The sequence below is a fragment of the Bemisia tabaci genome, chromosome 2 (assembly GCF_918797505.1).
Source record: "Bemisia tabaci chromosome 2, PGI_BMITA_v3".
Classification (NCBI taxonomy): domain Eukaryota; kingdom Metazoa; phylum Arthropoda; class Insecta; order Hemiptera; family Aleyrodidae; genus Bemisia; species Bemisia tabaci.
The window spans coordinates 5867141-5880736 of NC_092794.1; the positions used below are offsets into that span (position 1 = coordinate 5867141).

The 13596-nt window shown below is 43.6% G+C and overlaps 1 protein-coding gene across 1 annotated transcript in view; it reads right to left on the reverse strand.

The window, feature by feature from the left end:
• Positions 1-8416, reverse strand: part of Nos (Nitric oxide synthase) — a gene marked incomplete in the record, with an annotated part of 155723 nt that extends 147307 nt beyond the window's left edge. Inside the window, 1 exon segment of the mRNA XM_072296611.1 lies at positions 8247-8416. Within this exon segment, the coding sequence (XP_072152712.1) occupies positions 8247-8338 (92 nt within the window).
• Between the last annotated feature and the right edge of the window lie 5180 nt (positions 8417-13596).

Below are 13596 nucleotides of genomic sequence, written 5' to 3' on the forward strand. Positions count from 1 at the left end.
CAAAATATACACTAAACATCCAACTAGCAATTTTACTTTTATCAGTAGTCAACAGACTTTGAAAATGAAGGCAAGAGCTAACTTTAAAATGTGCGAAAACGAATTTAATGTGTCATATTCCATGAGCACAACAGGTAAGATTACTTGCAAATCGATTGGTTCAACATGTGAAGATAGCCTCAGGAGTCAATTGAGAAATCTAAGGGAACGGGTCTTTTGTGATAGATTTCTTATTCTTTCGAGTATTAAACAGCAATGTTAAGTGAAATTGTTAGGAATTTTGTCATTTCCAGCTTTCCCAATTTGAATCCTAAAATATTTGTTTGAGGTTATATTCTATTGTTTTGCGCCAAACGTTACATCAAACTACTAGTGAATACGACCCATGATAACGTGACTCCAACAAAATTGACTGAATAAAAAAAAACCAAGTTTCAAAGCGTTCCCTGACTGAACAATCCAGTTTTAAATTTCAGTTGGTGAAAGTATTCATTCCGAGAAATTCAATATTCCTATACTTCTTCTTCTTCTTTTTCCTCTCACTCTCCCTCTACCACTCCATCCTCTTCTAGTGCTGTAGATTAAATTGCGAATGAGATTAACTAGAAAATTCATAAGAAGCTATCAAAAATTTTTCTGAAACTGCGTATTTTATCCGAAAAAAATGATCATGGTTAAAGGCACATACGGAGTTTTTCCTTGACATGGTAGTATTTCCCTGGGACATACTGCACTGTTTCCTATACTGCCGTGCTAAGGAAAAACGCCGTATGAGCCTTCAGTCGTTGCCAAATTTCCCGTAGTTGAACACAAATTGTCGGGAAAATTTGAAGATATTTTCCCTCCAATTTTTCAGATAATTTTGATCGCAATTTACCTTAAGTTCCTGAAAATTTCAAGGAAAAATATTTACAGCTTTCTTAAAAAATTAACATTGTATTGTAGGGAATTTGGGAACTCTTGAATGGTCATACGGCGTTTTTCCTTAGCACGGCAGTATAAAGGGGTAGTCCTACGGGGTAGCGCCGCGTCGTGGCAAAACAGGATTCTCGGCAGAAACGCAGCAGACGTGCAGCTATTCTTAGCCCTGGGAGAGACGAGAGATAGGACGAGGACTCGTGGAGGCCATCGCGATAACTGCCCTCGGGAGACGCGAGATTCGAACCCGGGACACGTGACCCATAACCGGGAACCTGTTCATGCGGCCATTGTGGCGTGACGGCGCCCCGGTGCACGCTCCGGGCTCCGGCTTAATAGACGCCGCGTGCCGCGTAATCTGAATTCCCTCCTCATTCCAGACCGTGTCGCGCCATCATTCCGTCTCATCGCTCTGCTAATTGAGAGCTCCGCTTCGCCAGATCGCCTCGTGAAATTTTCATATTTTGTATTGGGCTATGCGAGAAAATGTGCTGATTTTTAGCACGAGCTGCTGGTTCGGCCGGGAAGGTACTCGATGAGCCGATTGAATCAGCGAGAGATGAGAGATTTCATTAAATTTATCCCCGTGAAATTTCTTGAATGTTGTAAATTTGTGTAAAATGTTAGCAAACACTAAGAACACAGGATCAAAATTGGATCGCATTTTGCAAAAAGGAACCAAGAGCATTCCAGTGTCGCTAAGATTGTGCAACTTATATTACCTTGCAAATATAAACTGATCAGCTAAACAAGGTTTATGCTAACTCCCAATAAATTGTAAATACAAAGACGAAAAATACCTTTGTAAATTTAATTTTTTGCATGGTTTCAGCAATTGTGTTGCAAAGAATATTAATTACTAATCCTAGCAACATGGGAATGCTCTTGGTTCCTTTTTGCAAAATGCAATCCAATTCATACTTGCGATACTGCGACATCGTCGTCTTCCGGCCAAAGTATCACAAGCGCCAAGCTACGTTTCAAAATTTCCGCCGCCATTTTATGTTTTCACAGAGATATTTTGGTTGAATCTGTTTGAAAATCTCACTGAATTTTATTAGCGGCATAAAGAAAATTTAGTGTCTCGGACAGTCTCGTTGAACAATTTCTCTGTAAAAAAATAAAATGGCGGCGGAAATTTTGAAACGTCGCATGGCGCTTGTGATACTTTGCCCGGAAGGTGACGAACTCTTGAGTGATTGATCTAGTCTAGAAAGTATGTTTAAAATTTATACTTGAAACGTAAAAAATAATTATTCAAAACTGTCGAAATCAAATTCTGCCACAATACTTTAGGAAAACTTTCAGGGCCGGATTTACATTTTTAGCACCCTCAGTTGTGAACATTGATTGACGCGTGTATAAAAGGTGGACACTTCCGTGGATGGAGGCGAGGAGGCGAAGGGGTGTCCCAGACGCCCCTCTCCACGAGATAAATGGAAGGATGTTAGATGTTAGGAAAATATTTTAAATCCATCTTCCAAAAAAATGACGGTTTTGAAATGTCCAATTGCAATAACTTTGACGCTGCGATAGTACAAAACTCTTTTTCGAAAAAAAATTGGTGACGAAAAACGCGAAAAATAATTGTTTCAATACACAATAACCGACGTTTCGTGATGATTCACACAATACTTAGAAACTATGCGCCCTTCAAAATGTTTCTTCCTCGGCCATAGCCGATATAGCTTGATGAAAAATCTGGCCCTGACATTTAGACCCCCCCCCCCCCCAGTGCATTCTTACACCATGTGGCCTAAGAACAAAATACTAAAAAATTAATTGCTTTTAAAAATTTTGGTACGTTGAATTTCTCTTTGATGAACGTCGCTCATTTTTATAGTACGTTTTTTTTCACGGAGACATCATGTAAATAGGCACCGTTTTTGTTGGTTGCAAAGTTACAGTGACGGATCAACGCGGAAAATTGCGGCGGAAAAAATTAATGCAATTTGGTGAAGTACAATCGCGTACATGCTTCATTCTTTTCAGAGTGAGGTTTAAGGTACTCACTAAAGAAAATAATTCTATCACAATAGTGAGGTGTGGATGATCGATCATCTATATTTTCCCATTCGAAGCTATGCTAAGGAATCGAGGATTTGGGTGTTCGTTGCAAACACCCTTTACGGATCTTTTCTCATAGGTTTAAATGATAGATCAATCGATGTATCGCAACGCACGCCAAGCCACATCTCAAAATGCGAACAGCGTCTCGGAACGGATTTTTAAAGAGTCAAAACCATTATCTAAAATACCGTAAAAGCTTCTTTTGATAAGTTTCCGCAGCTGTGAGAACACTCTCGGGAAAATGATTTAGATAAAATTAAAATGATGCGGTAAAAATTGAAATAACTTTCCTGGGATATGCATTCCCTTTCAGGATAGCCCTCTTAGAGCCTTTCTTCTCCATTTGTTTTCTTTTTTTCATCTCGCTACATTCCTCTGCATCATTATTGCCAGCCAGTGCTAAAAAATCAGCACATTTTCCCATTTAAACCAATGTCAAATATTCAGTTTCTACGCACAATCTGGCAACCGTGTCTGCATCCCCCGCCACCTCTTTCCAGTCCACCGTGCTAAGAAAAAACGCCTTGTGAACATTCGAATCTTACCAAATTTACCAAATAAAATAATTATTTTTCTCAGGAATTATGCAAATTTTTCTAGAATATTTCCAGGTACGTCAGCCTACATTGCGAAGAAAATCGTTTAAAAAAAAGCACACGAGATCTCCGGTAAATTCGTTTTTTACCATGTTGAATTTGGCAACCTCAAAATATTTATACGGTGCTCTGCCTTAACAAGACAGCAATGCTCTATTGCAGTCCTTGAAGCACCGCTGCAAATAAAACAAACGGATACAAACACAACATGGAAATAGAACAAGAGAAAGGATGCGCGTTGATGACGGCGCGGAGATACAACTATTCGTGCTTGATGGATGTCCGTGTTGCGTCTGCAAAATTGAAGGCGCGATGGCGCGAGGCGTGGACTCGCAGTGCTCCGGCGCTGCATGCTGCCAATGAGGTGTCGCTCGGATTTTAGAAAAAAAGGAGGCCCGAATATGGCTCTCCAATCTTCAGCTGTGTTGACACTCGATTTTTTTTCTTTTTCTTCTGTAGGATGTCTGATTCTTATTTTACGATGTATTTTTAGACCTATGTGTAAAGCTCGTATGTACTGGTCCCTCACAACCCGCGGAGCAAGTGGTTTAAGCAAGCCTCGGGTCAATGTGTCTCGGCTGGGAACCAAGGGTTAAATTACAAAATGTTAATGCACTTTGCTTTTTTATATACATATAAAAATATATTATATGAAGAAATTGGGCAATGTCGCTGAAATTAGGCTGACTCTTGTCAAAGCCCTTCATATATTAAATACGTAGAAATACGCCTTCTAACCGAGATATAATCACTTTGAAATAATTACACATGCAAGTTTGCAATTATTTCTACAGCGTGGTTAGTCGCATTCTCTATTTTGTGTTCCGCATCAAGTGAAAATATTCAGTCATTGCTAATCGGAATACGTAATTGACTTGTATGACGTCTCGATTATGTTTATTTTCTTGTGATTGTGAGAACCGCAAAATCCATCTTTTGTACATACGCTCTCATTTTACGAGTTTCTATCGTGTGTAAATTATTGGTGAGGGCTTGGAGGACAAGGCGCGTAAGTGCAGTTTTTGAAATAATTTAGATATTAGTTATTTCAAGTAAAACTAGTTGTAATGCATATTCTGTGAAAAATTGCTCCCAAATTCTAATTTTTTAAGCATCAAAAATCAGTTTGAACTTTCTCTCCGCCATAAGCACCCATATAATTTCGAAACTTCAAACACGACAAACACGTTTCTCGAAATAGCAAAAACTGCATTTATGCGCTTTGTCCCCCATGCTCCTCTGAGTTTATCTATGATTTATTTGTTTCATGGGCAAAACCAGAAATTTTCGAGAGAGGGGGCCCGGAAGGTAAAAATTCTTGAAGATCGTGAACAATTAAGTTTCTCATGGCTACGATTTAGTCTTTCATTTATCCCGTATCCACATACTAATGGGAACTTTGAAGGTTGGACCGCGTAAGGGCCACGATTGATAGACCCTTCAGTAAATTGAACGAGAGTAGCCAAGTTGTTACACATTCTTACAGGGTCACCTTTGCAGCCGAAAGAGAAAAAATACGTTGATTAAAGTTACCTTACGACGAGATCAAAAGGACGTTCAATCCAGGAGAGGAAGCGTGACAAGGACAAAGTAGGAAAATAGACGACCGCAAAACAAAAGCGTATCGCAGAGTAACGGCGCTATTTTGAAAGTGCATATATTTTCCTCTAAGGGTGCACTGTGCAGCAATGACTGTAGTGTCAAACTTTCAAGGGGAGTTCAACTCCGCTAGGGAAAATTGTCAGAGAATAACACCACTTTATCCTTTACATACTGTGAGAACTAATGGCGAATTCGCAGGGAAAAATAAAGCGTATCGACTGAAGACACGAAATCAAAAGGCTGCTCGCAGAGACTTGCTTCTGCGACTCAATTTGCGTGTAACGTTAGACCAAGCAATCCTTTCATTCTTGCCCCTCCAAACGCTTAATTGTCTCAATGCGAAAGCGAAACTGCTAACTGGACGTATTTCTATCAAACGGCCCTGAGACCCATTAGAATATGTGCATAACAGGGCTCACGTCATAATGTATATAGTTCCGTTTGATAGAAATACGTCCAACTATGAATCTTGGTTACAACGGTTCAAAATTGCAAACTGCTCCGAAAGTGAACCAGAATTGAGGGACCTAGAGGACAAGGCGTATAAATGTAGTTTTTGCTATTTCAAGAAATACGATTTTTAGAGATTTTTAAAGTTTCAAAATTACATGGGGTATAATGATAGAGAGGAAGTTGAAACTCACAAGATGCTTTAAAGTTGGATCTTAGTTGCAAATTTTTCACAGAATTGACTTTCAAACTAATTTGAGTTGAGTTCAGGAATATTTCAATCTTTGCTGCACATTTTTCACAGAATTGACTTTCAAACTAATTTGAGTTGAGTTCATGAATATTTCAACTGCACTTATGTGCCTTGTCCTCCAAGGTCCTCAATTTTTCGTTCCGCAACTGAATCTTTTCTTTCGATGAAAAATCATTACTTGCCAGATGAAGGGCTTTTAAAATTAGATTTAAACCTGAAAAGAGCATTTTAGTGGGAATCGGAAGATCCGCAGTGGGAGTCGACTGGTTTCCGGCCCAGGCTCCCGTTTAAGACGCCGCATAGTGGGTCGAGTCAATCAGAGAGGTCGGACAAAACATGTTTGACTAAAACTGCAAATTTTGATGTTATTTCGTCACATATTAAATTTTTATGGGTGTTTCTAAAAGAGAATTTTACAAGGAAACCAATGGAACCACTTTTAAAACCCCAGTGTTTTCTTTAAACGGAGTTATAAGCTTTTAAAGTCTCCAAATTTTGACCGACCTCTCCCGTTGAGTCAATCCACTGTGCGGCGATACCTTTCCCTGAATCACGGAGCCAGAGAATTCATTCGAAAAGGAACGCCAACCGCATTTAAACCTTGTCTTTCGAGTTGAAAACTTGGTAAAACTGGAAATCACCAGGATAGCAATTAAATATGCCATCTGCTCCGGCCTGTAATTACAGGGATGCGCATTTGAGGATAAAAACCATTGCTTCGGACACGTTTATTCCCTATTTTCTCCGCTTTCATTTTTTATTCAAAGCCTGTTCTGGTACAATATTCTAGCTACTCATTTCCTTTTCCTTTTTATTTTATTTCATTTTTTTTTTTGCTAGCTCTCGTCCGATCCCGAGTCGCGAGTCTCCGGATGATGGCAATTTCCTCCCAGCTCGCGACGCGCGTCGACGTGCGTCACGGAAAGACGATTCATGACGTCATGTCACAGGGATGCGGGTCATCCCTTATGTCCACGGTATCCCGTCTGTAACCTCCACGAAAAATGAATCGGTTCCTGGTAGAGGAATCACTGAAAAAAAAAGATTGGTAGAATTTACCATTCCTTCACACTGTATTTCATACAGCGTCAATTCAGAGTCAATTCTGCCAGAAAAAAGGTAAACGTTACTATATACTAGTACAGATAAACATTCCTCTGGCAGAATCGACTTCTCATTCACGCTGTGTAAAATACAGCTTGAAAGAATGGTATATTCTACCAATCTCTTTTTCAGGGAACGTTTATCCGCACAAAACCAAATTTTACATGAAAGGCATACAACTGGTATTCTCGTTAGGCGACAGCGGGCTGATTATTCAGATCCATAGGCAAAGCTATAGACAAAGAAGACAAAGGAAATTTGGAGCAATCCTATTGGTTGAAACGTGTGGTTGTTATAGACTAAAGGAGATTAAAGATGGACTAACTAAGGGAGCTCTTGTAGGTTTCCGTTAGTTATAGTTTATTACTTACCTCCTTTGTCCATTGCAACCATCTGCTTTCACCAATAAGAATGCTCAATTTCCCCTCTGGCTTCTTTGTCGGTCAAATGCAATTATCAGCCCACACGATGACTGAAGATTTTCTGGAGCATTCGAAGATGGATCATCATTTGGTTGAGTGTTCTCAAATAATTTTCCTCGTGATAAAATTTTTAGTGCTTTTGCAGGCTAAATAAAAAGGTTAGACCTACGCCCTTTTTAAAAAAATGGAGGAAAACTGAGACATGTTTAATTTAAAAAAAATAGGTTTTAAGTGAGTTCTTGAAGTTTCATTACTCAATTTCGCTACTTCAGTAGCTCGTGGAGTTATGAACTACACATGAAGGCAAAGATTCAAGGATATTCTCTTTTTCCGGAAACGGAAAAAATTCTCAGACAGTACTTACATATAAGTTCCCTTCAGCCGGCTAAATATACAACAACAAAAGATAAATAAATAAAAAAATTGAACATTTTGAACTCACGCTCTTGAACCAGAGACCGATTCGAACGTCTTTGAGACTCGAGAAGCCTGGCTGCTTTGCCGAAACAGAAAACAGGTCAATGACAGTCTCGAACTTTGATCCATCGGATCCAGCCTTTAGGCGCAAAAAAATGTAGTCCATGAGTCGACTTCATAGGGTACGACGTAGAGCCGTGATTGCAATGAAAGAGCTGTTGTCACGTTAAATCATTATCCGATCTCCGAATATCGATACTTATGTGCGGCAGGTACGGATTTCCATGTGCGGATATCCGGTTACAGATTACCAGTTACGGATTTCCGGTTAAAGATTTCCGGTTACGGATTACAGTTCCTGGCACGGATCAAACAAAAAGGCACCAAAAACCACTACGCAGAAATTCAACTTACCTTCTCTTGGACTGATAATACTGCTCTAAAAAATCTTCGGCATGCCTCAGCACTTCTTCTTTAGACCGAAGTCCCGCTTGAACTTTCATCATGGGGGTGTGAAGTATACTTCCGAGACAAGTGCCGGAACCGCATAATGGAGGCTACAGCATAGAAAAAAACAAAAAAAAAAAACCGTGAAATTATTGAACTAAACATAAACAGAGCTAATTTCTCCGACAGGAGATTCAAAATCATGATCATATAATACGTCATGTCTCTTTCCGCGTGATTCTCAACTTCATACTCCAGATTCGAAGTTAGAAGTTGGTGTACAAACTGTATAGGAGCTCCTCAGATGCTACCCTGGTAAAAATTGGCAGTAGAATGTGTGTTCCAAAATACTATACACCTAAAGCCGGCTGTAAGATTTCCAATAGCTTCTGTAGCCGGCTGTACAAGTTCTTATAGCCTTTTGTAGCCGATGGCGATTAAGCAACAGCCAGACGATAAAGTTTATGCTAAACGTTACTAAATACGGATACTAGGATTTAGTTAGTTTTTGGACTACCGCTCTCTTTTTCTGCCGTAGTATCTTGATTTATTTTGCAAGGAAAGCTCCGTACTTTTGAAGGATGCCTGTCATTCTTAATATGTTGGAGCGCCCTCAATTTCTTATGATACTGTGCAATACCTCTGGTGTGAAATAGTTGCTTCAGACGCCGTGGCACGCTGCGGCGCGGCGGGCGGGCAGAGAGCGCGAAACGCGCATTGGCGCCTACAAACCTAACAGGGATACTTCACGCATTGCTAGGCTCTAATATTTAATTTAGCGGAGTCAGCGTTTTTGAACTCATGATTTTGAAATGTTTCAACACTCTGTATGGATTATTCTCATTTTAATTGATGAAACAAAATATAATTTAAAGGAAAATATAATGTGCGTTTTGTAAATATTAAGGTAGTTCCGTATCAAACTTAATGATTTCCAAAGCACGCAAATTTCTACACAATTTCTTATAGCCTTTTATAGCCAATGGCGATAAAGTGTAAAGCCCGGCGATGGGAACTCTTGCCCGACTGTTTACTTTTTTATAGGTTCGTATAGCCCGACTATATGCTTTTCAATAGCCTTCTTTAGTCGGCTTTAAGAACTCCTATGGTATTTTGGAACGCAGCTCCTATCGTCAATTTTTACCAGGGTATACAAGTAGCGTGGCGCGCTTTGCGATATCAATTGATCTGCCATTTACACCTATGGAAAAGGATCGATAGACAGAGTGTTCACAACGAACACTTTAAAAACCGATTCTTTACTATAGCTTAAAATGGAGAAATATCGATAATGAATCCTTTTTGCCTCCCCACTGGATGCTACGAATGCTGCTATTATATAAAATCGTGGAAAAAGGCCCTAGAGTTGGAAAAATAGACCTATAAAATAACCACATAGGTTAACGGAAATAGTTCTGTATCCTTCGCACGTAAGAACGCCCAAAAGTATTTTTCCTATGGCACAGATTTAAAATTTAGAGGTAAAAAAACGTAGGGCTCAAAAAAACAGATGAACAGTTCGCCATGGTAGAGTACCTTTATATACAGAGTATGGCCATTCGTATCTTTTTGCTACAGGAAAACTGTTCCGCTTTTTGATTGGTCACTAGTTTTTAGGCTTCATGGTGCTCTTTGGGCCGTATATAAACAAACAAGATGGCGACTCACCGTAACATCGATAAGAAGCTAAATTTGACAAAAATTTCAATTATACGGCAGTAAAAATTTAAACTAGCATATCTACGAATAACACACGAAAAAAACAAAAATACAGGCTGGGCCTCGTGATTTGGTCCGCGATGGTAGTGGCGAGCCCGAATCCGGGTGTCCCGAAAAAGGGGGACTAAGGCTCAACTTGGATTGGTCCATACGCTGTTTTGTCCTTTCTCTCTCTCGCACTCATTGCTCAGATGCGGCACGTCAAAGGAGCACACTCGGCTTTGACAAGCCGCCGTTTTATCGTCTATCTCTCTCCCACTCATTGATCAGATGCGGCAACCCGCGCCTCGTCAAAGGGACACACACACACTCGCAAAAATACAGGCTGGGCCTCGTAATTTGGTCCGCGGTGGTAGTGGCGAGCCCGAATCCGGGTGCCCCGAAAAAGCACCGGAGTGCTTTCCGACCATGAGCCCTGGAAAGAACGGCCGTAAACGGGGACTAAGGCTCAACTTGGATTGGTCCATACGCTGTTTTGTCCTTTCTCTCTCTCGCACTCATTGCTCAGATGCGGCACGTCAAAGGAGCACACTCGGCTTTGACAAGCCGCCGTTTTATCGTCTATCTCTCTCCCACTCATTGATCAGATGCGGCAACCCGCGCCTCGTCAAAGGGACACACACACACTCGCAAAAATACAGGCTGGGCCTCGTAATTTGGTCCGCGGTGGTAGTGGCGAGCCCGAATCCGGGTGCCCCGAAAAAGCACCGGAGTGCTTTCCGACCATGAGCCCTGGAAAGAACGGCCGTAAACGGGGACTAAGGCTCAACTTGGATTGGTCCATACGCTGTTTTGTCCTTTCTCTCTCTCGCACTCATTGCTCAGATGCGGCACGTCAAAGGAGCACACTCGGCTTTGACAAGCCGCCGTTTTATCGTCTATCTCTCTCCCACTCATTGATCAGATGCGGCAACCCGCGCCTCGTCAAAGGGACACACACACACTCGCAAAAATACAGGCTGGGCCTCGTAATTTGGTCCGCGGTGGTAGTGGCGAGCCCGAATCCGGGTGCCCCGAAAAAGCACCGGAGTGCTTTCCGACCATGAGCCCTGGAAAGAACGGCCGTAAACGGGGACTAAGGCTCAACTTGGATTGGTCCATACGCTGTTTTGTCCTTTCTCTCTCTCGCACTCATTGCTCAGATGCGGCACGTCAAAGGAGCACACTCGGCTTTGACAAGCCGCCGTTTTATCGTCTATCTCTCTCCCACTCATTGATCAGATGCGGCAACCCGCGCCTCGTCAAAGGGACACACACACACTCGCAAAAATACAGGCTGGGCCTCGTAATTTGGTCCGCGGTGGTAGTGGCGAGCCCGAATCCGGGTGCCCCGAAAAAGCACCGGAGTGCTTTCCGACCATGAGCCCTGGAAAGAACGGCCGTAAACGGGGACTAAGGCTCAACTTGGATTGGTCCATACGCTGTTTTGTCCTTTCTCTCTCTCGCACTCATTGCTCAGATGCGGCACGTCAAAGGAGCACACTCGGCTTTGACAAGCCGCCGTTTTATCGTCTATCTCTCTCCCACTCATTGATCAGATGCGGCAACCCGCGCCTCGTCAAAGGGACACACACACACTCGCAAAAATACAGGCTGGGCCTCGTAATTTGGTCCGCGGTGGTAGTGGCGAGCCCGAATCCGGGTGCCCCGAAAAAGCACCGGAGTGCTTTCCGACCATGAGCCCTGGAAAGAACGGCCGTAAACGGGGACTAAGGCTCAACTTGGATTGGTCCATACGCTGTTTTGTCCTTTCTCTCTCTCGCACTCATTGCTCAGATGCGGCACGTCAAAGGAGCACACTCGGCTTTGACAAGCCGCCGTTTTATCGTCTATCTCTCTCCCACTCATTGATCAGATGCGGCAACCCGCGCCTCGTCAAAGGGACACACACACACTCGCAAAAATACAGGCTGGGCCTCGTAATTTGGTCCGCGGTGGTAGTGGCGAGCCCGAATCCGGGTGCCCCGAAAAAGCACCGGAGTGCTTTCCGACCATGAGCCCTGGAAAGAACGGCCGTAAACGGGGACTAAGGCTCAACTTGGATTGGTCCATACGCTGTTTTGTCCTTTCTCTCTCTCGCACTCATTGCTCAGATGCGGCACGTCAAAGGAGCACACTCGGCTTTGACAAGCCGCCGTTTTATCGTCTATCTCTCTCCCACTCATTGATCAGATGCGGCAACCCGCGCCTCGTCAAAGGGACACACACACACACTCGCAAAAATACAGGCTGGGCCTCGTAATTTGGTCCGCGGTGGTAGTGGCGAGCCCGAATCCGGGTGCCCCGAAAAAGCACCGGAGTGCTTTCCGACCATGAGCCCTGGAAAGAACGGCCGTAAACGGGGACTAAGGCTCAACTTGGATTGGTCCATACGCTGTTTTGTCCTTTCTCTCTCTCGCACTCATTGCTCAGATGCGGCACGTCAAAGGAGCACACTCGGCTTTGACAAGCCGCCGTTTTATCGTCTATCTCTCTCCCACTCATTGATCAGATGCGGCAACCCGCGCCTCGTCAAAGGGACACACACACACTCGCAAAAATACAGGCTGGGCCTCGTAATTTGGTCCGCGGTGGTAGTGGCGAGCCCGAATCCGGGTGCCCCGAAAAAGCACCGGAGTGCTTTCCGACCATGAGCCCTGGAAAGAACGGCCGTAAACGGGGACTAAGGCTCAACTTGGATTGGTCCATACGCTGTTTTGTCCTTTCTCTCTCTCGCACTCATTGCTCAGATGCGGCACGTCAAAGGAGCACACTCGGCTTTGACAAGCCGCCGTTTTATCGTCTATCTCTCTCCCACTCATTGATCAGATGCGGCAACCCGCGCCTCGTCAAAGGGACACACACACACTCGCAAAAATACAGGCTGGGCCTCGTAATTTGGTCCGCGGTGGTAGTGGCGAGCCCGAATCCGGGTGCCCCGAAAAAGCACCGGAGTGCTTTCCGACCATGAGCCCTGGAAAGAACGGCCGTAAACGGGGACTAAGGCTCAACTTGGATTGGTCCATACGCTGTTTTGTCCTTTCTCTCTCTCGCACTCATTGCTCAGATGCGGCACGTCAAAGGAGCACACTCGGCTTTGACAAGCCGCCGTTTTATCGTCTATCTCTCTCCCACTCATTGATCAGATGCGGCAACCCGCGCCTCGTCAAAGGGACACACACACACTCGCAAAAATACAGGCTGGGCCTCGTAATTTGGTCCGCGGTGGTAGTGGCGAGCCCGAATCCGGGTGCCCCGAAAAAGCACCGGAGTGCTTTCCGACCATGAGCCCTGGAAAGAACGGCCGTAAACGGGGACTAAGGCTCAACTTGGATTGGTCCATACGCTGTTTTGTCCTTTCTCTCTCTCGCACTCATTGCTCAGATGCGGCACGTCAAAGGAGCACACTCGGCTTTGACAAGCCGCCGTTTTATCGTCTATCTCTCTCCCACTCATTGATCAGATGCGGCAACCCGCGCCTCGTCAAAGGGACACACACACACACTCGCAAAAATACAGGCTGGGCCTCGTAATTTGGTCCGCGGTGGTAGTGGCGAGCCCGAATCCGGGTGCCCCGAAAAAGCACCGGAGTGCTTTCCGACCATGAGCCCTGGAAAGA